The sequence below is a fragment of the Takifugu rubripes genome, chromosome 21 (genome assembly GCF_901000725.2).
Source record: "Takifugu rubripes chromosome 21, fTakRub1.2, whole genome shotgun sequence".
Taxonomy (NCBI): Eukaryota; Metazoa; Chordata; class Actinopteri; order Tetraodontiformes; family Tetraodontidae; genus Takifugu; species Takifugu rubripes.
This window is the reverse complement of record NC_042305.1, coordinates 7,905,079-7,931,827: the sequence shown is the minus strand read 5'-3', so window position 1 is coordinate 7,931,827 and position 26,749 is coordinate 7,905,079. Positions and strand designations below refer to the sequence as shown.

General features: G+C 39.8%; 3 protein-coding genes across 6 annotated transcripts in view; 1 reads left to right on the top strand and 2 right to left on the bottom strand.

Annotated features, from left to right (window-relative positions):
- The window catches only part of prdm6 (PR domain containing 6), a 42,787-nt gene extending 17,909 nt beyond the window's left edge, over positions 1 to 24,878 (top strand). Inside the window, exons 5-9 of one of the 3 annotated variants that reach the window (XM_011615538.2) lie at positions 677 to 804; positions 11,196 to 11,320; positions 14,173 to 14,548; positions 19,903 to 20,079; positions 22,731 to 24,878. In XM_011615538.2, coding sequence (XP_011613840.2) covers positions 677 to 804; positions 11,196 to 11,320; positions 14,173 to 14,548; positions 19,903 to 20,079; positions 22,731 to 22,842 — 918 coding nt within the window. In that variant the 3' untranslated portion in view covers positions 22,843 to 24,878. Of the gene's footprint in view, positions 1 to 676; positions 805 to 11,195; positions 11,321 to 14,172; positions 14,549 to 19,902; positions 20,080 to 21,592; positions 21,961 to 22,730 lie in introns of those variants that run through there. The other 2 variants (XM_029829916.1, XM_029829917.1) reach the window with 2 other exon arrangements.
- Positions 694 to 4,788, bottom strand: LOC115246433 (GTPase IMAP family member 8-like). Its single transcript, XM_029829913.1, has 2 exons — positions 4,703 to 4,788; positions 694 to 4,473 (listed from the first exon to the last, which is right to left on the bottom strand). The coding sequence occupies exons 1-2, from the start codon at positions 4,722 to 4,724 to the stop codon at positions 1,676 to 1,678; spliced, it is 2,820 nt and encodes a 939-aa protein (XP_029685773.1). The 5' UTR covers positions 4,725 to 4,788; the 3' UTR covers positions 694 to 1,675.
- On the bottom strand, positions 6,570 to 10,129 carry LOC105418007 (GTPase IMAP family member 8-like). Of its 2 annotated transcripts, XM_029829915.1 has the most exons (4): positions 10,037 to 10,129; positions 9,575 to 9,635; positions 6,830 to 9,344; positions 6,570 to 6,787 (listed from the first exon to the last, which is right to left on the bottom strand). In XM_029829915.1, the coding sequence occupies exons 2-4, from the start codon at positions 9,591 to 9,593 to the stop codon at positions 6,595 to 6,597; spliced, it is 2,727 nt and encodes a 908-aa protein (XP_029685775.1). In that variant the 5' UTR covers positions 9,594 to 9,635; positions 10,037 to 10,129; the 3' UTR covers positions 6,570 to 6,594. The 2 variants fall into 2 exon arrangements, with proteins under 2 accessions (XP_029685775.1, XP_029685774.1); XM_029829914.1 differs by having other exon boundaries at positions 6,570 to 9,344.
- Positions 24,879 to 26,749: the final 1,871 nt, after the last annotated feature.

Sequence of the window (26,749 nt, the reverse complement as noted above, 5' to 3'; positions counted from 1 at the left end):
GGGATGTGCTTGAGTGGAACAATTGTTAAAAGTAGAATTTTATTTGTAAAGTTGCCGCCCTGAATGAAACATTTGATTTTCCCTTTGTTCTTTGCCAACCATTTTGCACAACTGCGCCCCCTTTTGTGAGGAGGATGTTGTAATACCTCCTCACAAAAGGGGGCGCAGTTGTGGGGAGGTATTACTACATCAGCTCGCTACACTGTGGATAACTTTAAAAACCTGGACATAAGTCTTGCTTTATGAGGTTTAATAGGCAATGGGGAAGAAAATAGTAATCTATAGGTGAAAAGAGACAAGTATAGTGTAGTGGTTTTATATAACATAAAATCAAATACTTCCTCAGTATTTTTTTAATGCAGTATAATTGTGGGTTTTCTGATGCCATTCTGATTTTTTGAAAGTTTTATTACATTTTATATATATATATTTTTTTTTTAAATTTTGTGTTATTTATTTATTTAATTATAATTATAATAAACTCATGGGTAATCTGCTACATCCATCAATAAATTCAAAAAACATTTAAGCCCTCGAGAAATTAAAGGTGCAGGTCCTGTTAGGATGTCGCTTTATGTGATCTCAGTAGTACAGTAGTACAATAATGCAATCAATTGATCCTGATTTAATTTGTTTTTTCAAAGCTTTTAATTGAGCCCGTATCTGTATATTCCAGATCTATGATGCAGAAGGGACATTGCAGCACTTTATTGATGGTAATGATCCCAGTAAATCCAGCTGGATGAGGTATATCCGCTGTGCCAGGCATTGTGGGGAGCAGAACATGATGGTGGTTCAATACAGGTAAGGACACCTTTAATTCTCTGACTGGTGGTAATTGTTTTTTTCAACACCTTATATCACCATGTGAAAAGGCATTTACCATTTAATTCTATCATACTATGAGACATATTAACAGGAGTTACACATTTCTATATTTCATTAGTAATTTAATTGTGCTTCACTGGATCAATTGTATTTCACTTCAATGATAAATATACAATTTGACATGAACGTAAGTGTAAACACTACATGCATTCCTTTAATTATATGCACAACAAAGAACCTGTTTACAATGTAAAACTAGTCTATTACTTTCATGAACCAGAACATTCATGATGAATAGTGATGTTATTTAAAATGCTAATGTGTTGTATTCTATTGTATTTTTTCAAGCAAACAATAAGAGACATAGATGGCATTAGCAACTACTGCATTACACCAAACTGATAGAATTTTTAAAAAAGAAATTAAATCAAATCAAAGTGGAATAAAATAAGGTAAGTAAGCAAGCAAAATGTATTTATGGAGCACACATAAAACACAGTTTGCACTGACCAACGTGCTGTAAATAGCTAAAGATAGCACCCTTAAGAATATACTTCCAAAGCAACAGTTCTAAACTAAGATGACATCAAAACACAAAGAGTTAAATGCAAATGGAACAGGGGAAGCCAATCAAACTGTAGGGAAGGCTTTGTTTTGAGCCTGGACGTAGAGACTCTAATTTCTAGGCCTTTCTAATGTCAGGTGCACCAAAGTAAAGGGAGTTAGAAGAGTTCAGGCTGGAGGGTTTGAAGGCAACGGGGACTTTTTCCAGATCCTTGTAAGACAAACCTGGGAGTCTTCTGAATGGGACGAATATTCTAATTTCACATGTTGCCGTCTCATTTTGTCACAAGATCACACATTTCCCTCTGGCTTTTTTAATGTGTTCTAGTATCCATTTGTCAATTTCTTCCTCATGCTTTGCTATTAGTTGAGTGACTTCTTCAGTCCCATTGTCATAATTATCTTCACCTATTGTGTTTAGTAGGTGATTCATTTCTTCTTCTTGTTTCCTCTGCAGTCTTTGGAAGTCTTTCCGAAAAGATTTGTTTTTGTTCAGCTGTTGGACGATGAGGTCCTTTTGCTGTTGCTTCCTCTGATTCACAACATCGTTTTCCCGTTCATCATTTTCCTTTTGGTCTAAGACTTTCATGGAGTAGTTCAATAGGAATTCATTGCTATTTTCAGCTTCCTTTCTTGCTTCTTCCTGATATTTTTTCTTAAATGCTTCAAGTTTTTCCTCAAGCGTGTCCTGAAGTTCTTCCAAGACATTTTCATTTTTGACTTTTTGAAGTTGAGCATCTTTCATTTTGTTATAATTCTCTACATCCTTTTCATATTCCTCTCTGAGCTTTCTGAGTTGCATTTTATTCTCGTGTTGGTTTTGCTCCTCTTCTGAAAGTACTTTGTCCCAATATTCCATTCTTCCCTTCTCCCAAGCCTCCTGTTCTTCTGCCAATGTATCTCTTTTCATCATCCCCATATAAATCTCCTCAGTGCCCATCGTAGCATTCACACTGTTTTCCAAAGCTTCAGATGTTTTTTCCCACTTTATTCTTTTGGCTTCATCCTCCAGCATCATTCTCATTTTTTCTTTTGCCTTCTCTTCTTGTTCTCTCTCTATTTTTTCCTGCTCTTTTCTGATGAGCTCCTCTTTTTCCTTGATCAGTTCTGTTTCTTGTGCAGTTATGTATCTTTGTTCTGTCATTTCTTTTATCTTTGCTTCTATTTCACATGTGGATACCTCTTCTATCTCCCTTTTCTCTCTCTCTATCTCTTCTTGCTTTTCCTTCAGGATTCTGTCAGCCTCCTTTTGTATGGCTGCCTCGGCTTCTTGGAAGATTTCAGAGGTGTAACTCTTTCCCTGATTTTCTTGCACCATTAGCTTAATTTTCCTCAGCAGCTCTCTGACTTGATCACCATTCTGATCTTTATTGTTGAAGACCTGGTATCTGTCTCCACAGTCTTTGATCGTCTTCTTCAAATAGCCTTCTCTGTCACTTTGTATGTAAGATTCAATGGTTTGATTCCCAAGTTCATCTCCCCTTGTGAATATGATGATGATGAAGTCTACTGCCTTGCTGCCAAAAAAGTCCTTGATCAGTTTGATGGCTTCCCTTTCCTCCTTTGTATAGCGGTCAATTTTTACCACCACTAAGAAGGCATGGGGTCCTGGAGCCAACATGGTGATGCATTTAACAAGTTCCTCTTTGATTTCTTCATCGGTCAGCTTTGTGTCAAACAGCCCAGGTGTGTCCACAACAACAATGGGCTGCCCATTAATCTCTCCTGTCTCTTTTTGGCAACATTGGGTGACTGAACTTAAACAGGCATTGGATTCAAAGCATTTTCTGCCCAAAATAGTGTTTGCTGTGGCGCTCTTTCCACTGCCAGTTTTCCCAATCAGCACAATCCTAAGGCACTCTTCATTTTGTGATGACTTGTGAGGCACTGTTGTCAACTCCGTTGAAAGAGCTACCTCAGCATTTCCAGACTCACTCTGTGGCTTTTCCATTATTTCTCCGATGAAACATTTGGATTCCCCAGTTCTTGTTTTTTCCACCATATGCAACAGCTGATCAACTTGCTGCCTGTCCGTCACATCCAGGACAAAATATCGCCCTCTGCAGTGTCCACAAAGCTCCAGGAAGTGCTTGTTCTCCTTTAGAAAACTCTGAACAGCTGCAGCACTGGGGTCACACTTCACTGTTATCAAAATCATAATGAAGTCTTTTACTCTGGAGGTGAAAATGCTTTGCAAGGTCTCTAACTCTCTCTCATCTTCATCAGTTAGGGAGTCCATAGGTAAGATCAGGATGAAGGCATTGACTCCCTCGGGGTCACAGAGAGACATACAATGAATTGATTCCTTTATAGCTTTTACCCTAGGTGTCCCATATAAAACAGGAAGCTCTACCAGCGATACTGCACGTCCACACACCTCACCCTGGAATTTGGCACACTCTAAAGGATTGTCATTTGAGTCATTCTTTCTTCCTCCTAAAATAGCACCGGTTGCTGAGTTCTTCCAGGTTTGAAATCTCCCAAACAGTACTAAGTTCAGAGGTGCTTTGGAGGTGACAGGTATAATTGCCGGGTCATTCTGTTCAGTGTAGTTCAGATGTCTTCCTTTGTTCTCATTCACAATAATCTCCATTTTTTCCATCAATGCTTCATAATCCTGTTCTGGAAGATCTTTTTCGAGAGAAACCGTGTGACATTTGTTTCCACAGTCTTGGATGACCTGGTTGAGTAAATCATTCTCTACGTTTACGTCCACAGTCTGTGCTTTGATGACTATTGAGAATTTACAAGCCTCTTGACCGAAGGAAGTTAGAATTGTGTTTACATTGAGACGTTCGTCTTCACTGAAATCAGAAGGATTCAGTAACCATAGGAGAACATTTGGTCCAGGGGGACAAAAAGCAACACACCTTTTGATCTCATGTTTTAGTTTAACTTCAGGTAGATTCAACATAACTGGGGTTGTTACTACAATTATTCCTTTTCTCTTGTACTCTCCAAACGTGACTGTACATTGCTCCCTCACTTCCCGGGGGGGTTTATTTCTCTTTGCAATATTGTTCGTCAGTGCTGTCTTTTCCTTTTGGTTGTTTCCAAAAACCACAATTCTGAGGTACGATCCTAGGAAAAAAATTAGTACCAAACAAAAACCACATCATGACACATTTATTAAGAATTAAGTAATCTGATTTCTTGTTTGTAAACCAGGAAACATTTGCCAATTGAGTCTGTAAAATGTATTCAATATTAGACTGCCTACTTGTTGTCCCTGTTTGTCTTGTTTTGCATAGTTTCTGTTGGTGTGCCTTAGTGGCACATTCATTTTCTTGTCATACCCTAAAATTCTTACCGCAATTTTCAAATGCTGCCATGCCGTCACTTGGTGTTAGCAGGAAATAAATTCAGATGAGATGGCTTTAAAATTCAGGAAATGTCCTATCAAAAATAAGAAGAAATGCAAAGATGTTAAAAATAAAACTTCTGTAATTACATTTTGTATTTAAAAATCTTTAAAAATACAAATGTGTGTCCACATCAAACATATTTTAAACATCAATTGTATCCCATATTATGTAGATGGCATCTCTAAAAATTATATTAAAAAACACACATTATAAACATCTGTTTATGATTTAATAATGAACAAGTCAGTTATTGTGTCTGTTTCCATCTAACATGCTGAAGATGCTTCACTCACCTCAGCTTCATGAAGTTGCTGTAAAAGTTGTCGCAGGAGTTTTCCAGTTGTACTTCCCTGTGGATCGCACCACCTGAGGAAACAAATCCTAGTGGTTACCAAGAAAACACATTTTCTCTGCATGTTTATTTTCAACTTACCAGGTGAACTTCTTAAAGTCGTGGTTTCATACTGACTTTCCTGTTGTTACACCACCTGTTTAATAACAGTTGGAACTCCCTTCTACTGGAAAAGGTGTGGTCTGTCATTCAGTGTCACAACAAGCCGAATGTAGTCATGTCAAGTTTATTCAGAGGCCAAAATCACAAACATTGTTTGCCTGGGAGGGCTTAACAATCTGCAAAGTTGTGACCCCCTTTGTCCATAGACCCTTGAACTGGTCATGTAAAAGAGGAAACCTGAAGGAGAGCCATAGATGAGGGTTCCTCTCTGGAATGACAGATGGGCATTCTATTCCACATATACAGAGCAAATCAGCATTAACATCAATAATAAACAGTACATGTTCACTAACTAACAACATTGCACAGGTGATAAAAGGCAAACCTTGAAACAGCTTTAATATGGGTATCTAAAGACAGATCCTGATTAAACAAAACAACAAGGCTCCTAACAGTGGTCCTGGGGGTCAGGTTCATGCCCAGCAAGGTTACATCATAGAGAATATGTTCCTAAAGTGTTTTGGGTCTAGTGTGATAACTTCATTTTCATCTGAGTTCAACCTGTTGAGCTACTGTAACAACCGACACATGTTTACTTCCTGCAAGCCATAAGGCGTTTCAAAGGATTTGATAAGCAGAAATGCTGTCACCATGAAATGTACTTGGTAAAAGCTTTAAACTGTCAGTGAGATTACAAAAAAGACAAATCCTCTAGACAGAAAAGTAAGTTGTTGTAGAGTTGGAGCATAATTAAAAGCCTAAAGTGCTCCGTGTTACATCTCACTGGGTTGATGCACCCTGGTTACACTTATAACCTGTGGTATTAACTAGAGCAACTAAAGATTTCTCTAAAAAATTAAAAAAGTATCTGTTTATCATCCTGGAGATCCATTTGTACATTGATTAATATAAAAACTAAAGTATCAATAAAATGAAAACTGAATTTTACTTTACCTTTATCTAACTATCCGATTTACTGCTGACCTTAAAGCCCCTTTTACAACTATGGCCTGGCCAAGAGGAAACAGCCCACACTATAATCAACATAACAATAAAGAAACAAAAACCATTGTAGCAAGTTAAGGACCAGTCAAACATTAGTTTTTAATTCTTGCTAGATGTTTAGCAGTAGTTGTTACAGGACACACAATAATATTATTCACATAAATGAAAACACTCATCTTATCTCTCATGACATCAGTTTGCCTTGAGGGACGTTTGGGGCCATTAATGCTGATTAATAACTCATCAGTTCTCATGTCTATATCCTTTGCTTTCTTCTTAACATTTCTATAGTGAAAAACAACTCATTTTAAACAATCACCTTGTAAAAAAGGAAATAAATTTACATTAAATGTGAAGAGCAAATGATGAGAAAACATTTCAGATAATGGTGCAGGGTTTAGGCCTATTTCTCCCGGGTATTTCCATGCGTTCATTTATCCACTGCTGTAGTTCTTCCCTGTGCCTCATCTTTAGCTTACTGATTTCCTTATCCAGATTTCCTTTAGCAGTTTGTTTTAGTCTCAGTTCTTCTTCTTCCATTTTTTGTTTTTTCCTCAGTTCATCATAGTCTCGTTTGTTTGCACTGTTTTTGCAAAGACGTTCTATGATCATTTCATTTTGGCTTTGCAACAGCGATTGAACTTGCGTTACACAAATGTCAATCTTATCCAAAACATCAATTATGTAGGTTTGTTCGACACAAATTAATTCCTGAGCTTCCTTCCTGGCATCCTCTTCATATCTCCTTTTAATTTCCTGCTGTTTCTTTTCATATTCCTCTTGAATGTGTTTCAGTTCTCTTTCCTCCTCTAAGTTTTTTCTTGTGACTGATTCTTTCACATCGAGCTCTTTGAGTTTTTGAAGCAATTCTTGGTTCTCTGTGTGTTTCTTTTTATCTTCTAAAGCTCTTTGTCCCCCCCATTCCTTACTTTCCAGCTCCCAAACTTCTTTTTCTTTTGTCACCTCAGCTCTACGTTGTGTTCTCGTGTCAGATTCTTGGGCAGACTTTGGTCCTTTCTTCAAACCTTTAAATATGCTTTGGAACTTTTGTGGTTTGGCTTCCTCCTGTCTTTTCTTCTGTTTTTTCTCTTGATCTCTTTTTTCTTCTTCAATCTTTATCACTTCTTGCAGATCCCTCAACTCTTCATATTTTGGATCTAAGTTATCTTTGGACTCTGCAATGCTTTCTTTTCTTCTTTGTTTTACTTGTTGATGATGTAACTTAAATGTCCTTTGTTGCACCAGTATTTCTTGTTCCTTTTCTTTCATAATTTTCTCTGTTATCTTGCCAATGACATCTTCTGTTTCCCTGAACATCTCTGTAGTGTAGTAACCTTTGCCATTCTTTTTTATCATTTCCTCCACCTTTACCAGCAGCTGGCTGACCTGAGAACGATTGTGCTGGTCCTTGTTGTTGAAGACCACGTATCTCCCTCCACATTGTGTTATCAGTGTTTGAAGAGAACCCTCCTTATCTTGTGCTAGATAACTGTCTATTGATTGACCTTTGAGCTCATCTCCCCAAGTAAATATGATAATGATGAAATCTTTTGATTTTTCACCAAAAAATGTTGTCGTGAGCGCCACTGTAATCTTTTCCTCCCACGTGAAGCGGCCAATCCGTAACACCAGTAAAAACACATGAGGTCCAGGGGCCAACAAGCTCATGCATTTCACAAGTTCCCTCTTAGTGTCTTCGTTCGAAAAAGACGTGTCGAACAAGCCAGGGGTGTCAACCAAAGCAACGCGGTACCCATCAATCACTCCTGATGCTGTTTGGCATTGGCGGGTCACTGAATTTATACCAACTCTAGATTCAAAGTGTTTCTGCCCCAAAATTGTGTTTCCAGTGGCACTCTTACCACTGCCAGTTTTCCCAATAAGCATCATCCTGAGCAGTTTTGTTCTTTCTGCTGGGCTGGCTAACTGCATTGCACCTTGAGACGGGGGATATGGAACGTTGGGCTTTTCCAAGAGTTTTGGAGCCGGATGTTTCCTAAGAGACGCTCTTTTTGGAAGCAACCTAGGTCTACCAGAACTCTGTAACAACGATAATTGTCGTGAAACAGGTGTATTATACATGTCTTCTCGTCTAAAGCCTGTAACAGTTTTCATTTCTTTCACAACATGCATTGCCTGAAAGACTTGCTGCTTGTCCAATATGTCGATGGTCTTGTATTGGCCACTGCAGCTCTGGACGATCTGTTCGATATCTCTGTTTTGCTTTAGAAACCTTTCAACCCATGAATTGTTTACCCTTCCCTCTATAATAAAAAGAATCACGATAAAGTCTTTGACTTTAGCGCCGAATGCTGCCTGGATCGCTTCTAACTCTTTCACATCTTCTTTCGATGGAGGTTGTAAAGGAAGGACTAAAAGCAAGGCATTAATAACGCCAGAGTCACAGTAGGAGAACGATTCTAATGCTGCTTTTTTGGCTTCTTCTTTTGACCTTTCAGACAAGGAAGGCAACATCACCATTTTAACATCTTCTGTTAGGTAAGCAGGTGGAACAGTCTTTTTTCCCAAAATGACGTTAAGCACCAACATCTTTAAGTGATTGTGTCTGCCACAGAGAACTAGGTTTGGGGATTCTTTTGGATATGGAGTCACATCGTTTTCGCCTGAAAAATTTAAATGTTGTCCCCCATTTCCTTGAATTATTATCTCCATTTTTTCTAGCAGTTCTCTAGAGTCCTCATCCTGAAGATCTGTCTCTTCCAAGTTGATCATGTGCACTTTGTGGCTACCATCTTCAATGAGTTGGTTCACAAAAGGATTTCCTCCTCCATCGCTTTGTGTTAAGATAACCATTAGGTGTTTTATAGCATCATGTCCAAAGAAGCTCAAGGCGAAATTCAGGATTTGCCTGTCTTCCTCAGTAAAATCAGATGGCTTCACTAGCAGCAGCAGAACATTTGGTCCTGGGTGACACTGAGCGACGCATCTCTTCATGTCATGTTTCACTCTGTTCCCTGGATGACTGAAAATGTTTAATGTTTGAACCACTGTGGGCGACGGCCTAAACCTTATGGACTTCTTTTGATTGTGTTTTCCTGTGATGAAGTGACTGAGTTTCATCATTTCAGTCGGATTTTTTCCAAACATAAGTATTCTGGGTGTCGTAGCTGTAAGAACAAAGAACAAAAATGTTCAATATTGAAATATTATCCATTTCAGCAAGGTCTCTATCTTTCATCCTTATTCCTGTCTCTTTTTCTTTTTCCTAATATTATCCTCAGTCTTTTTAAGCTCACACCTCTTATGAACCTTAAGAAGTAAGCTGATATGTTTGTAAGGGTTTACAGATACTTCCTCCTTACTGACAGTTTTGTAAATGATGTTTTACTGGATTTACCTGTTGCTGACGCTGCCATTATGTGTGGGTTAGTACCTTGTCAAGTAGTTTAATGTGATACCTGTTGGATTTAAAGAGATATTGCACAATTATGATGCACCCAAAGCAAGAGTATATTATATTATATATATTGAAACTGACATAAATGACATGAACTACAACATTGTGCTGATTTCATAAAATATTTCACAAACATGCTCTTAAATAATGAGCATGAAACTTTAGAAACTTTAATCAATAAATGGTGTTTGTAAAAATGACCTAAAGTAGCTTGCTATGAGCCAAAAGGCAAAAATTAAAGAAAAAATATGAATGAATGAATCAATAAAAATAATTAGAATGACAGATTTTGAAGTTCTAGCAGAATAAGTACACAATTAACATATTATGCAAAAATATTTCAAATGTCTGGCATCTAGTTTAAATCTTATTTAATGCCTTTATTATCTATAGATCACTCACCAGATGTAATTACTCAGTCACAGAGCCTGCGTCTCAATACTAATATCATCTTCTTGTGTCAAAACAAAATGGCTTCAGTAGGTAGAAAAACAGGAAGAGAAACACTAACAGTCAGTGGGCAGAGCCACACGCCACCAGTGGATAAACAAGGTGACACAGAGCCCTGACAGGGATTGTCAGAAAGTACCTGATCATGACTCTGCTTTTTTCACTTGCTGAAACTATTCGTTGGAGTATTTGCAGCCGGCTTAAAGAGTTCTTTGTCAACGAGCAGCCAAAATTGAGCTGTGGCATCTGGCACATTAACAAGCAGTATTATTAGCTCAGTCTTAAATAAGGCAGTACTAAGATAGCACTATGGTATGGTAGAAAAAAACCAGAAACTCACAAGTTGTAAGTCCACATCCTCAGTTCAGTGGTACTTCCCCCTAATCATTTTTTTGGTGACTTATCCCTAATGACCAGGAATTCCCTAGAATTCTTGGAAGCCATCAGTCATGTAGTTTCCTTTTCATTGTGTTAGTTTTACCCATGAATGAGTTGTGAATTGGAAGAGCCGTCATTGGAAATTAGGTTTTTTCCTGACGGGGTGTGTAGGTTCTCGGTATGGACTTTAAAAGCTCAACAAGGATGTACTCACAGATGCACTCTTTGCTGGGAAATTACACCAACTTAGCTGATTTATTATCATACTGATTCCTGTTATTCTAATCAAACCACGTCACTCTGATTTAATGTCACAAATCTGGTAGCATTAGCCACTGGTTTTTCTTCTCCTATCATTGACACAGATTGTCAGCATACACAAATGGTGTTTTACTTCTGAAGTTTAAAAGAGACTTGACTGCACTAAGAGGTGTTTTAGTAAAGAATACAAATTGCATTAGCATCACACTTTGTGCTTGATGGAACTTAACTTGCCTTGAATTGTTTCTGACATTGACAAGCAATTGTGGTTTGGATCCAACGTGATTTCTGTTCACTTTAAGTGGTTGTCTGAATTTGTTTCACGAAATAACATTTCAAGCTGGAAAACAGAGGAGCTCTGTGGGTCACAGTCTGGTTTGTCTGACCCAGACAAATGAAAAAAAAAAAAACTTTACATAACAGCAATAATTTTTTTATTGACTGAAAACGTTTCTGATTGTTTTTGTTTCAGGTCCTGTATCTTCTACAGAGCATGTGTGGACATCCCCAGAGGAACAGAACTGCTGGTTTGGTACAATGACTCCTACACTTCATTCTTCGGCATCCCTCTGCAGTGCATCGCTCAGGACGAAAACTGTAAGATTCTTCTGTTCTTCTGAGATGTTTTTGATGCAAGATGTGACTGTAACGTCTGAACCTTCCAGCTATAAGACAGACCCCGTATTGATTTCAATTTCTTTGGGTTTAGGGTTAAATCGATTACCCTGCTGTCAGTGTCATGTGTGAATTAATTTCCTTTCTCTTCTTCCTTTGCTCTCCTTTGTACTTTTTGTCTTCATTGTCCTCTGTTTCGGCCTCTGTTTCTTCTCTGTCTCTAATTTATTTTTGTTTACATCATCTCCAGTTTTCTGCTCTGTCTCTCTGTTTATATTTTTTCCATTCTATCTGGTTTTCCTTGCCTTTGACAGAGTCCCTCAGGAGGAAGCAAAAACAAACTTTGAATCTGTTTTTTTCTGTCACAATTACAGAGCAAAAGTACAAAACACGAAGAATGAGTTTTAATCTTTGGACTCCAGATCGAAATAAATTGAATTAGGAGGTCGTCTTTCACAGACTCGGTTAAATTAAATCGTGCTGATTGTAAATGAGAGATGTTTTACCACAAAGGAGTTTATTCTACAGATGGAACCTCTCTGTTATTGTTCTTATGATGGGCCTGTGGCAGGGTAATGTACAGTCACATGCAATGATGCACAGAGGCCTTTATGAGGACCTACATGACCAGAACAACTCTCACAAAAGTTGATAAAGAAGATAATCTCTTTTATATGGTAGCATGTCCTAGAAAACATTTTGAAAATGGTCTAGCAGGTTTAGGGGTTCAGTCAATAATTGATTAATGATCTTATTCTTGTTATTCATTTCATTTCCTTAAACATTTTTAGCTTGTGTAAAAGGTTAAAAATACGGCATGGATTCTGGTTAAGGGTTGGGTTTCCTGTCCAATATCTGCCAAAATGTCTCCTATTTTCCAACAAGACAGTCACACATGGAAATATTGCATACTGACACACAGAGGGAGGACAAAGACCTGGGAGAGTTGGCTTTTTTCCCCCAACCAGCAGTCAAGAAACAAGTTTGTTCACATCTAAATGAACAGAAATTCGATTAGGCTTTATTTGAACAACTGAAAGATGGCAGCTCTGCTCCAAATTAAAGACATGAAATTTATTTAACTACATTTGGGTTTTCCATGGCATTGACTCTACCGCAGAGGATGACTTTGGCATCTTAATTGTGCCAGTGGAGACAGCAGGACTGTGAGTCCCAGTATATTCAGTAAAGCAAAAATTATGTTTATTTTCCTAATTACTGCAGAACAGACTGAGAGGTCTATCTATCTATCTATCTATCTATCTATCTATCTATCTATCTATCTATCTATCTATCTATCTATCTGTCTGTCTGTCTGTCTGTCTGTCTGTCTGTCTGTCTGTCTGTCTGTCTGTCTGTCTGTCTGCCTGCCTGCCTGCCTGCCTGTGCTTTACTTTTTAAAAGGCTTGTGCCCCCTTTATTCAGTGGTTTTAATACATAATAAATAAAAAACGCTCACTTCTCATTTACATGACATTTGTAATGCCAACACGAGTTGTACATATATTTAAACACACACTGCTTGTATAAACATGTATTAAATATCAACTTGTAAACCCACACATACTACACTACTCAAAGTGAAAGCACAATCTTATTATTGATGACGGACACACACAAATACACCGCAGTCACGAACACACTAGTGTAGCATACAAACCCCGTGGTTGTTTACTTGTGTATGTTCTGTTCAATCACTGCCTGTTTGCCCGACACTGTGCAGCCTCGCTGCCGCCTAACAACAATAATGCACACTGACAGGAAAAGAAAAATCACTACAGTAAGACTCCTCTCTGTCGTCCTCCTCTTCATTCCTTTACTTCCACCTTCTACTCCATTTGCTTGCCTTTTTGGGTACATTTTCTTTGTGGTATATCTTATTTCTGTTGCTCTTCTGTCTAAAATCTTCTCTGGAGAGCAGCGACATCAGGAGGATGACTTGTGCTCTCAACAAGCCTAAACAGTGGAAAGGATCGAGGGAGATGGATGAAACGGGAAAATATGACATAAATAAGGAAGATTATATGATTGTTTCAGAAAATAGAAATAGTTTAAAGAGTTTTAATTGTAATTGACTGTAACCTTAGTTGAAAGTGAGTCCAACTTTTTTTTTCTTAGATAAAAACTCACTTTGTAAAAACTCACTTTGTGAAATAAGATGTAAAAGTTACAGTCGGCAGTGCTGAGAACTGTTTAACTGTATAATTCTACCATTTTAATGATGCTCCCCATGAGCAGGCCAAGCGTTATTGACCCATAATGTGCCATTTGTATATGTGCTGTTTGTTGCAAAATGAGGATATTATGGGTGAGCAGCAAGTAATGCATGCATCAATACTTCCATTGGGCAAATTACAAATGGTGTAATTATCTCCTCATAAGATTATAAGAGGATCAATGCACTTCTGTGGCCTGATAGCAGAGGTGAAATAATGAATGATGGAAAACGGGTACACGGCATCGTAACCATGGGAAGGCGAACCAATCATTTAGACAAGTAGACAAGCGCTCTTCAAATCATGTCAAACATCATGAAGGTTTATGAAGTCCAGGTCTCTTATTTGCTCAGACCGCAGAACAGAGCCAAGCTCAGTTCTGGGTCAAGTGAGGACAGTCGGCATCATCCGGTTTACCAAAAATCTAATTTGCACACTTACATACAATGTTTGAGCCTTGTTAATGTTATTGTTTTTGACTCATATGCATGTTGTGATGTTGTTATCTTACAAAGTATGGATTAAAGCCTTCCTTCTGAATGTAATACATCAATACGATTTTTGAACATACGCCTGCTTCCAGGAGTCCTCTTTATCCTCATTTCTATTTGTTCCCAGTAAACGTCCCAGCCTCAGTGATGGAAGCTATGACAAGGCAAGAGTCTCTCCAATCCTTCAGCAAGAATGGAAAAAGCTCCTCATCTTCATCCTCTTCGTGCTCTTCCTCGGTCCTGATGCGCTCCATGGTCTTCCAGCACTCACCGTGCCCGAAGAATTTCTCCCTGATGGACAAGATTGGGGGTGGCCTTCAGTCAGACTCCAGTTTCAGCCAGCTGGGGTCAAAGAACCAGCGGATCTTGGCCAGCCCAACCTCCACCAGCCAGCTGAGCAGTGATTTCAGTGACTGGCACCTGTGGAAGTGTGGCCAGTGCTTTAAAACGTTCACCCAGAGGATCCTGCTGCAGATGCACGTTTGTCCACAGAATCCAGACAGGTAAGACAGTAAAGCTTTTGTCTGTTACAGTATCACTGCTAGTATCAAATCAGTTTAATACAGCTGACAGATGGAGCCACAAGGTATCCAGGAATCTCAATTCAGGCCTTAAATCAAGTCATGACATGGAAAACCAATTTCAGCTTGTCCCTGTATCCAACTACAACCAAGCCTTGGTTTTTGGATTGAGAAAAAACAATCATTAAAACTATTTTCCTTTGTTCCCTGGAGTAGCGCTTGTCTTTGCATGACATTGGCACAAGTCATATTCTGTTTTTTTGTGTTTATATCCCATTCATTCATCCTTCAATGTAGGGAAATGCTGAAAAACTCCCATAAACCACTTATATTTAAACCAACAAACCCAGCTGTGTTGAAGTTAAATGTGGAGGGTTTTTGTCAAAGCTCCAGTTTAACACACTTCAAAGGTGGAATGGAAATATGTTGTCTTCTCATGTTGCAGTGCCTGGCTGAGGGTAATAAATAGACTGGAAATGTTTTCTTGCCAATTTAAGCAAATGTTTTTAGAACTCATACTTACCTTGGTGGAGTTAATTTAGCGTTGGAACTTTCTGCGCTGATTTAACACTTGTGCACATGTTGCATTTGTTGTCGTATCTGGGCTGTTGGATATATCATCTTTTCATCAGGCTCCCATGAATATCAAGCAATAATCCAAACTGGATTGGAATCAGTAATGTAATTATTAACCAAACCTTCGACCCTGTAACATCAGAAAGCACACCTTGCAAAAACCATCCATCCATCCATCCATCCATCCATCCATCCATCCATCCATCCATCCATCCATCCATCCATCCATCCATCATCCATCCATCCATCCATCCATCCATCCATCCATTCATCATCCATCCATCCATCCATCCATCCATCCATCCATCCATCCATCTATCCATCCATCATCCATCCATCCATCCATCCATTCATCATCCATCCATCCATCCATCCATCCATCCATCCATCCATCCATCCATCCATCCATCCATCCATCCATGTCTCATCCTTTCATGTCTTGAACACTTGACATTGCAGCATTTCAGAGGAAACAATTAATCAGAAGTTTAGTCCTGATTTAATACTTTTGTTGTCTCATCATGCCATCATTTATGCTTGACATAAAGTGGGACTTTGTGCTCATTAACATGAGGATGTTTGATTGTATATAACATCTGCCAACTTAATTATACGGGATGGTGGAACCAGGGAAGGCGTAGTGAATGTTGATTGTTGGGGGGCTGTATTGGAAAATTTTTGCTTAGCTTTATTTTTTGTTGGGTGAGTCAGAGCAGCGTATTAATCAGCTTGGGTGTCAGTGAGAAATACCTCGCCTTACGCTGACCGGGGCCAGGAAAACAGATGCCACTTATTCAATAAACTAATACTCATAGGGAAGAAAAATGTGGGCTGGATATGGGGGAGGGAGGGGGAGGTCGATGTGGAGCTGTCTGTCAATATGCAGGTTTTATGGGACAAAGGAGCAGATAAAATTCAGCTGAACAAGCCAAACAGTCGTGACTTGTAGATCGTCAGGGTCCTAGTATGCCTGATACTCGTATATGTGAGCATGGGTATGGTTAATCCCTAAAAACCTCACCTTAACTGGAATTAATTAATTTAAGATTTGGAGGATTCAATGTAGCTTCACATGTACAGACATGTACAAAAAACAACCCATATTTCAGTTTATTTATTTATTGCCTCATTTCCGTTCTTGTTTCCCCTTCATACATCTTTATTGGTGTTTACATGAAATGATCATTTGGAAGACTGAAGGCTCTTTACATAAGCTTTACAATATGGCACAGCTTCTCAAGCTACATTGAATCGTCCTCCTCTTTCAGGTTTTTTCTCTGTTTTTTGTCTTTTTTTTTTCCTTTCCTGTGGCGAGAAAAATCTTTCACCAGAAGAGAAGTGTGTTTATGTCGGCGAGGCCTTGGACACGCTTTAGATCACAACACGGGATGTTGTTTAAGTTCTGTGATGGAAATGAGCGATGTGTGGGGGGGTCAGGTCAGAAGAGAAATGAACCTAATATCACTGGCTATAAACCTCTGCAATGATGAAATTATTAACCTCCGCTTTTATGATTGATGTGTTTACTGCACTGGTGTTTAACTGGGTCATTAGTGGTTTTATCAGAAATGGGCTGTTTTCTCCCACCACTTTGATCTCCCAGTCTCACTGGGTAAGTTTTGTGGTTGCCCGTGTTTATGACTAAGCCATGGATTTGTTTATGGATATTATCACACATGGTATCAAAGTGGAGCTGATTGAATCTGTACATCAGCACAGTTTTAGCTGTATGTTGGAGTGAAATGTTTATTTTTCTATTAGACTTTACACTCCAGCAACGGCACATGATTATTTCATCTCAGCAAATGATCATTTTTTTACATCTGTCATTAAACTTCTAAATTTATGTATACTTGTCACTTTCTGTCTCAAAAAAAGGAAACCTTGAAGCCAGTCTTCAATAAAAAGGCAGGTCTGACCCAAGTGTGCCCACGCAGAGTGGAATAACAACACTCCCAAAAACCCAATTAGCTCTAAATGTTTGCGTGTCGAGTCTGCTTCTCTGTTTTGCTAAACAGTTGACTTTTAGAAGATTTATCACCCAACCGTGCAGACATATTTGCATTTAACATTAACACAGATGTGTGCTGTCCCTGCTGGACACACAGATGTGTTGAAAAATTGCTTTATTCCCTTTTTCTCCGTGGAGCCGCAGGAGGAACCGGTGACGATCCGTCACCGTGATAAACGGGCTTGTAGAATTCTTTCCAAGGTTTATTTGTACTCGTCATGTTTGTCACCAAAGTAAAAATGTAAATTGTATCATGGGTTTCAGTGTTTAAATTGTCTTTGTGTTTTTAAAAAGCAGAGATGAGATTAATAGTGTTGCAAAAGACATAAGGTGACGCGCAGATTGGTAAAATGTGATGTGTTTGTTTAGTACCAGTGAAGTTTTTGGTTTTTGAAGGTCTCTGTGCTCACACACATATTATGTGTGTGATTCGATGTGCGTTCAGAGAGACATTGATCGCGCTGTGTATTGACGAAGGGAGCAGCAGTGATTAATAGCAGCCAGTCTCAGAGGAATAATGTCTTCATATGAGGCCGACGGACGAGTCATCCTCACTGCGCAGATTTAACTTCATATGGATTAGTCCGACTCCAGATGGGTCAATCAAGGCGCTCACTCTGCATCGCTACTCGCTGCAGTCCCACACACACTTCAAAGTTCCTCCTGTGCATAATTCTTTCCCTTTCATACCACAAAAAAAAAGGCATCTGTGACAACTACAGCTTTTAACAGTGGATGCTGACCTTTGACCCCAGGTCAAATTATACAGTCAGGGGGAATTAAAAATTTATTCCAATATAATTTGAATACCAGGAGGGATGGAAAGCTGCTTGTCTCTTTCATCGGCTTGTGTGTTAAATGCTTCAACGCAGCCACACGTCAACTCAGACTGTCGTTATTCCCACATGTTGTGTTGAAAGGCAAAGTTTACCGGCCTGAACTGCTTTGCTGAAAGTGATTCTGCCTGTCAGACACACACACTCTCACATGCTCACATTACATTGACTTCCCTTCAACTTTAATTTATTAAAGCAAAATCTCATCCATTGCCTATATATGCACTGTCCTTTGATTCTGTTGTTCCCCAGAAATTTGAGGGCATTGGATTTTGTGTGCGTGTGTTATCTGAGGAGTTTATGCTTCTTTCTACTGTAATAAACAATAACTGAGCATTAATCTCCAGGCCTGCTGTCTTAATAAATAATATCCACACATTCATCAACTTAAACTATTCACAATCAATGCTGCTCTTCATAGAAAACCCACCTAATAAATAGTGGTGTGGCCCACTGAGGCGTGAACTTATAGACCAGCCGGCTGATAAATGAACCAACCCCCACAGCAAGACGCCTTTTATGTGGAAAACTGCAAGTGAGAATTTTTCGATTTTATATTAGACTATTTTATTCTTATTACTTTGCTCTGTGTGTGTTATCCTCTCAGGGTACAGTAGGTGTTGTGATTAATAGAACAAGTAAAGACGCTGGTCTATTTGTTTTATTCTAGTTCACTGTTTGTACTTATTTGTCTTATTGGTTTTCCCAAAACCATTGTTTTATTTTCTACGTGCATGGTATATCAATAAGTCTCGTTACCACTATTGAAGAGATATAACTTAAGCATTAATATCATTATGAACGTAGGACATTTCTGTGTATTAATGCAAGGAGGCTTCCAAACCCAGGCTCAATTCAACATTGATTTGGCTCAGTAAAACGCATTAAAATCACCATGTGATGCACTGTGGAGGTGGTTCTTCTGCCACAGGACCAGGATGGAGGCACGTTCCAGAAAAAATATCTTTGGGAGAGACGCTGACTTGTTCAGCATGGTACCTCTGTTATATTATTCTATTCTGGAAATAAAAAGTTTTTATACAGTTGTAGGGAGCAGAAATAGGAAGAATGATAATAGCTAAGCAGAGATCAATAGGAACTATGATCACACTGGAAGTGTCCTGTAAGTTTAAATAAGGAGATAATGATAACAAGTGACTGTGTCCAGCTCAATAAATAGAAAAAGTGGGAGATTAGATCTGCTGCACAGAAGCAGGACGACACGCCAACACAGCTATTGTTTGGTTGTTTGTTTTGGTCTGATTCACTCCCACTGTGAACTCCCATCTGAAAGCAGAAACACACACAGTGTGTGTATCTTTATCTCTATCTCCTCCTCTGGTTCTGTTACGGTCTCTATCTCAGCCCCTCTTAACAACACACATTCACACAGACACATGGTGATAGATGGTGCAGTCATGATCCTGGCCTGAATTGTTGATGAGGGTCATGCTGCCATGGTTACGGCAGCAGTGTCCGACGCCCCCTTCCCCACGCGTGCGTGCGTGTGTGTGTGTGTGTGTGTGTGTGTGTGCTGTGTTCTATCATCTAGCAGTGAGGGTACTTGTGTGATACCTACTTTCTTTCTTCATTTGTGATTTTAAATTCTGTGTTTACAGTTATTATGAATTTTGCTCCTTTTATTTCCAGAAACAAAATATGTTTGTTTCTGAGAGCTTTCACCTTGATGAATCCAAGACATGTCCAACATTTAAAAGAAAACCAAAGATATCTGGAACGGCAACATTTTGCGTGCAAAGAGAAAAATGTAACTTAAGATACAATGTGTGTGCAGTAAACCCAAATCACCATATTATCTTTAACAATGTCAACTTTAATGTCTATAAATATTTTTGAACACTGATTTCCTCCATTTTTTTCCTCACCTGTCACTGTCTGCCTCTCTCTCTTAGACCCTACCAGTGTGGCCATTGTTCCCAGTCCTTCTCTCAGCCATCAGATTTGAGGAATCATGTGGTGACCCACTCCAGCGACAGGCCGTTTAAATGTGGATATTGTGGCCGAGCGTTCGCCGGAGCAACAACACTCAATAACCACATACGCACACATACTGGAGAGAAGCCTTTCAAGTAAGTAACTCCCCACCAGTCCAACCATCTCTCACCTTTTCTACCTGCTGTAAACCCCCACCTTCACTCACAGAGCAAGCTAATACATACAGTAACCACTGATGAACATTCGATTCCCTAAAAAGAATGTCACTTTTTCCCATTTTTATAAAGGAGAATGGGAAATTAAAAAAAGTGGCGCATCGGTCAAAAAGGGTCAGTGATCGCTGACCTTTCTGGCATGCTGTGACTGCTGTTATAGAACGTCCAGCTTGTCTCCTGCTTCTGAATGTATCAGTGAACTGTTGAGTGGTGTGAACACAGAGAGAGCCTGATTACAGCAAGGAGAGGACTCATTTACATTTATTACTCAGGGATGACAGATACAATTTCATGGAAGCTTCACTGCAATTAGTGATTCTGAGAAGCTTCTGTTGTCATGCTGTCAACTTGTCAGTGCGTGTGGGGAGTAAAGATTCCCCAGTGGCCAGAGGTCAGAATTCAGGAGAGCAAGGGGCGGCCGAGGGGAGAGGATGAAATAGTCAGGTAAGCGATATCAAAGAAAGTGTAATAAGGGAATTGTGTGTTGGGAAAAGTCGAGAGAAGGTGTTAAAGTAAAGCTGTGGAAGCAAATGAAGGCTTTTAATAAGCAATCAGAAATCTAAAGTCATCATTGATGGGGAGCGCCAAAGGGCAATGAGAACAAATGAGAAAATGAGAGGGAGGTCAGGGAAGAACAGGAGATCAGGGTGTAAAAAGAGTAACAACAAGCCTGAAAAAAACGGTTAAAACAAATCAGCATTCTTAATAAGTAATCAGAGGGAAACCCTGAAGCTTTTCATCAGCACTTCAGAGTCTGGATGGAAGCGGAGCGGGACAAAGACAATCATGGACGGGCGTCAGAAATCTTTAGCCGATCGATGGCCTCTGGGAGTTATCTCTTTTTGGACGCTGCAGCAAATAGATTAAAGCTGCCACTGTCACTTTGTCAGGATGAAAACGGTCAACTTTATTTGCCCACTGAGGAGACCAGGCAGGGATTCTGTGAGCTTGGCAGCTTTTTCAGGACCGGTTCTCCCCGGAGCCGATCAGGCTGCTGTTTTTGAACCAAACCAAATGGGTGTGCTGCTGATTCCCCACCACAATGAAGAAGATCCATGTCCTCTGCATCCATGCGTACGTCTGTGCTCCTCACCAAGATCGTCAAACAACTACAAAAGTCCTGTTTAGACTTTGATGACATTGTTCCAAATGACAGAGAGAAAAAAGAAAGCTGTCAGAAATGTAGCTAAATGTTATCAGTAGTGCTAGAGGGTATTTACTGGCTCTAAAATAAGGAGTGATGGGATTTTAGTGGTCTTGTCAATCCACCTGAATACAATTTGTGTTTGTGTGCGTCCAATTATGGCCCCTTTAGCAGGAAGAACTGAGATAAGAGAGGGGCTGAAACTTCAGTGATCCCTGAGAAAGCCATTAAAGCTCCCTCTGTCATTTTGTCAGGACAGAGTGCTCAGTGTTATTTTTCCCTGCCCAGAAAAGGTGCACGCCGGTAAAAGGTTCTGCTGGGTCGATAGCCAGCGGAGTGCAGCCGCCACGTCTCAGCTCTGGCCTTTGTTCTGCTGGACAGCCATCTTCATTTCTGTCCTGGAGGATAAGTCGCTGTGGCAGAGGAACTTCAGAAGAGCTTTGATCAGCTGATCTGTTGCAGATTTACAGATTTGAGCAGACAGGATCAAATTCAGGGCAGAATGTTCTGCTGTGATCAGTTCACCATGCAGATCCTTAAACTGATCACATGGTTGCATTGGTTGCATCTCATTGCTTGTATAATGTTGGACCATCTAAAGTTTTAACTCTCCTCCATCACTGATGTCAACATCTTTAATAAACTCGGCCTCAAAACTGAAAATAAATGGCTTTTTGCTTCTATCTAACATCACCCCTCCTCCGCTTCCTCTTGTCAATCTAACAGCGTGTTAGCCTTGTTTCAGGGCTGTTAGGTCCAATACCTCAACACAGCTTCTTTCTATTTGAGGAACACACACACACACACATACATGCACGCACTTTCACATACACTTCCCCATCTTCAACCCGTCCAAAAAAAAGCTCCCTCTCTGTTCTCATTCTAATGAAAGTGACAGTGACACTGCTTTATCAGGTCTTGACGTGCATGCGTGTGTGTGTGCGCGTGTGTGTGTGTAGGTGTGTATGTGTGTAGGTTTGTGTGTGTGCATCTGAGAGAATGCACGTGTGTGATGGGAATATCCTCCCCAGTCCACTAGATAGATTATTGACAGACAGACCGTGTGTGTTCTTGTGTGTCAGTCAGAGTGTGAAGATCAGGGCAACAATTACAGCTTGCTGCTCCACTGGGTCTCACACACACTTTGTACTGTCACTGGAAATTAGAGTTAACAGGAAGGTCTGTGTGTGTGTGTGTGTGTGTGTGTGGGTGTGGGTGTGTGTGTGTGTGTGTGTGTGTGTGTGTGTGTGACAGGTGCAAACATTGCGACCACAGCTTCAGAGATCTTAAGGTTGTTTCAGAGTTCTGCTCTTACAAATGTCATTTGCAACAAACACACTCTTTTAACAAAATTTTTGTGTGACTCTCTTTCCAATTGTGTGTGTGCGTGTGTGTGTGTGTGTGTGTGTGTGTGTGCGTGTGATAGGTGCGAGCGTTGCGACCGCAGCTTCACACAGGCCACTCAGCTCAGCCGGCATCAACGACTACCCAACGAGTGTAAACCCGTTAATGAGAGCGAATCCATCGAGGTGGATTAACCCCTGACTGAGAACAACCCACTGGCACACACAAACAAACACACACACACACATACACACACACACACATTAAGGCAGCTAAATTTGAGATAGCTTTTCCTCCCTGTTTTTGGCTCCATCCACACCAGAACACCAGTTTTTCACATGAAATATACAGTGAATAAAACTGTAAATAGGTGAAGGAATGAAAAGGTTCTGTGGAGATCACAATTTATTCAACTATTTTTGAGTTTTTCCAATTAAAGGAAAATATGTAGGTTCTTTTGGCGCAGTGGTTTGACAGCTCATAAACATTGTCAGGTTGTTCTGCGCTTGTTGGCCATTTAAGCGCCGCTATCTGACGTCAAGCTTCAGGCTGTGGGTCTCACTCTACCTCACACAGTTGAATTAGTGTTGTTACATCTCCCACCTTCGACACCCAAGATGAGGAAAGTTGACAGTCTTTGTTGCTTTGACCATAAAATACACAGGTGGGATTTTTCATCTGGCCCTGCTGTGGATGGAGATCCTGGGGGAGAAAAAAACAGATTTTTTTTAAGTTATCGTCTTCAGATTTAGCTGGTTTAATATGATCTCTTCTCCACTGATTGTGGACAGACGGTGAACTCACGCTCATCCTGCTGGAGAGAATCCCCGTCCCGTCAAACCAAAGATTTGTTTTGTCCACAGAGATGAATTTTCACACGCAGAGGTCGGACTTGTGACTCTAAAACACTTCGGACGAGGATATTTATCGGAGGCTTTTGGGAATCCTGTCAGGGTTTCCTCCAAAGAAAACTCTTTCTTGAAACTTGGACAAAAGAGAGAGAGAGAGAGACTGTTGTTCTGTAGCTTTATTTCCTTTTTACAACAGCGATGCCAAAGGAGGGCCTGACCAAAGAGAGCAGACTGTAAATGCACAACAGCAGAGGTGGGAGGACAACATGTTTTACATTTAAAAAATGAACACAATGAAAAGTGATATGTAAAAAAAAAAACAAGAAGAAGCTTACTATATTTATCCTCCTGCCCACATCATGCCTCAGGCACTTTTCTGTAAAATGGTAATTTAATTTTTGATGTTAACGGTGATAAAACAAATCCTGGGGAGATGATGGATGTGATTTCTTATAGAAATAACTCTGCGGTTCCTGTGTTTAATATAAGGCTATGACATCATGTGTTCGAGTATGTATTTAGGTTAAAGTCAGTCCGACGTGTTCAGCCTGTTTACGTTTCAAAGATGAGAGATTCGGTCGCCAACACAAAGAAGAATGGCCAAAGTTTCCAGTGGCTGAATTTGAATCCATTCACAGGGAATCTCAGATGTGTAAATATTCACTCTAAAACACTTTGAATTAAAATCACGGAGGGGAAAAGCACAGTTGTTACACGAATACCAAATATTTTTTTGTGCCTGAGAGTTTAAAAAAGCTTTAATAATAAGAGTATCACTAACTTCCCAAAGATCACGGCCGTTTGGAATCAGGTGGATCTACAGTCTGAAACACGTCTGTAGGAGTTCCAGAGAGCAAACAGCTGCTTGAACTCTCACAGACATGGTTAAGATGTGAGATATGTCTTTATTTTGAATGCTTATTTGTCTAGTTATGTATGTATATAAAATAATAATATGGGCTTTCTACACATTGATCCTTCGATTAAAAACAAACCAAAACAATGATGTAAATATGAACCAGAGCCGGGAGCATATTCACTTTCTGTTCACGTCTGTCGGGATGCAGAAGTTGAACTTTTCAGCTGAGGTTTAAAGAAATAAAGACTCAATGCCAAAACAGACAAGCCCATGACGTGTTTCCAAAGAAATATACAGATGTTTGGCAGAAGCGGTTCAAAGGTACTGACACCAAAGACGTGAGATCAGGCCTGGTCTCTGCAGCAGTGGAATAGAGCAAATCAAACTACACTACTGTTATTAAAGCCTTCACTTTACTCTATTTTTCCACAAGTTGCTCTTTTTTGTAAATCTGATCGACTCCTCCGATGAGCTGCACAGAACCTGGATCTTGTTCATTCTAATGTTAAAATAAACAGAGAAGAATGGATCCTGATTGTGTCCGGTTTGATTGGTCTGGTCTGATCTGGTCCGGGACACTGGGACCTGCATTTCCATTGTGAGTAGTACAGGATGGTGGAAGCAAACAGCTGATTCTTTTCTCTTGATGATTCTGTCTACCAGTAATCCCAGTGCAGCGTGTCTGGCTCCACCTCTCCGCTGGAGCATTTAAGACTCTATTAAGTGGTTCTTCCTGCCCCAAAAGATCACCTGACCCACTATGATGTGTTTTTAGGCTCAAATAATGCTCTAAATTGCCTTATGTGAGCTTTGGCCAGGCATCAACAGCTGCCTCTACTTACTGCTAATAATCTGTAACACGGAGAGCGACAGCAGCGCCTTGACCTCAGCTCCGTCGGGGCCGCAGTCACAAAGTGGACTTTTCCACTTTCCAGTCTGATTTTAGAGATTATTCCTGAGAGGATTTGACAAATTCACCAAAACAAACACAGTCGGAGCTTTTCACCCATCAATCACTGACGTTTTTCCAGCGTGGGAAGCAGATCGAGAAGCCTGAGGCCAAACAAATGAACACACGAGCAAAGAGTCTCAAGTTTGTCTCTTTTAATGTCAAAGCAAAGACAGATTAAATTCCACTAGATTATGGAAGCGGTAGTTTTTCATTAGAAACATGGAGAACTACAGGAGGAAAGTGTAGACTGCCGCACGTCTGAAGAGAAAAGGTAGGTTGGATTGTTTAGGTCAAGAAAGTTCTGATGGGAAATAAAAGGAATATGATCTAAGATAATAAACAGGTTGTTTATCGATTTTAGTGTAATTTCCTGTCAAATAACTAAAATATGGAGCAGACAAGAGGTCAAAACAGAGAGGACGCAATGCAGCAGAGTTGTTAAGATTTAATTGGAAACATGTTGGAGCAGAAAAATGAGAGAAAAATTCACTGTGAGAAAATCTGACCATGAGTTCAGAAACGGCGTATGTGTGTGCGTGTGAAAGAATTTCTGCTACATGAATCATCCCTTTTAAAGAACACGCTGGACAACAATCACATCACTGTCACAGGGTGCACATCACGATAAAGCGGCCCATTTATAATTTAAATAAAGTTGTATCTGCACTTCATGAATTTAGAGGTAATGCTACAAAATAAAGAAACAGGGAAACATCTAAACGGACCCGTTTGGGGATGGCAATCAATTAATCATTGCTACAAATATAAACGCTGCAACCAAAAGATCTGGCACCTACTCCTGCGGTACGCTGCCCTCTGGCGGTGTGGAGGGCATCAACTTTACCTAATTACGTATTAATATTACCCCCCACCTCCATTGAACAATTAAAGTGAGCAAGTTTTGTTTATTTTTACTTTACTTTTACCAGATTTTTTTTGCCTTATCTTTAATATAATAGAACTAACATTTAACTGATATATAAAAAAGCCTTAACTCTTTTTATTAAATCATGGATTCGCCCTCGTCTTATGAGGTATGACGCGGGTGTGCGTGTGCGCATTCGAGTCGTTTATCACTCATAAAAAAATTTTTACAAGCAGAAGTTTGAGATAAAACGCCCAGATGATAAGGTATTAAAGGAGGACTTTACTTCAAACGTCAGCGTCACATTTCTTCTTCTTGTCTCTTTATCTTCCTCGCCGCTGCGCCTCCTCCTCCTCTTGCTGCTCCCAGTAGATGGATGAGTTGGGAACATCTGTTCCCTGTCAGCACTGAGGGCCCAGATCTCAACACAGACGCAGTGTGTGTGTGTGTGAGTACATGTTCTACATGTGATAACACGCGTCGTCTGTCTGCGGTCGTCCTCCAGCTGATTCTGTTCACATTTATCACATCATTTTTATATTCTATTTGTATTTAAACCTGCCACTAAAACGGC

Bases quoted from the DNA above. Each gene is read 5' to 3' on its own strand.
- LOC115246433 (XM_029829913.1), bottom strand. From the start codon at position 4,724: ATGGCAGCATTTGAAAATTGCG. The intron at 4,474-4,702 runs GTAAGAATTTTA...TTTTTTTCCTAG, and splicing joins GGCAGCATTTGAAAATTGCG to GATCGTACCTCAGAATTGTG.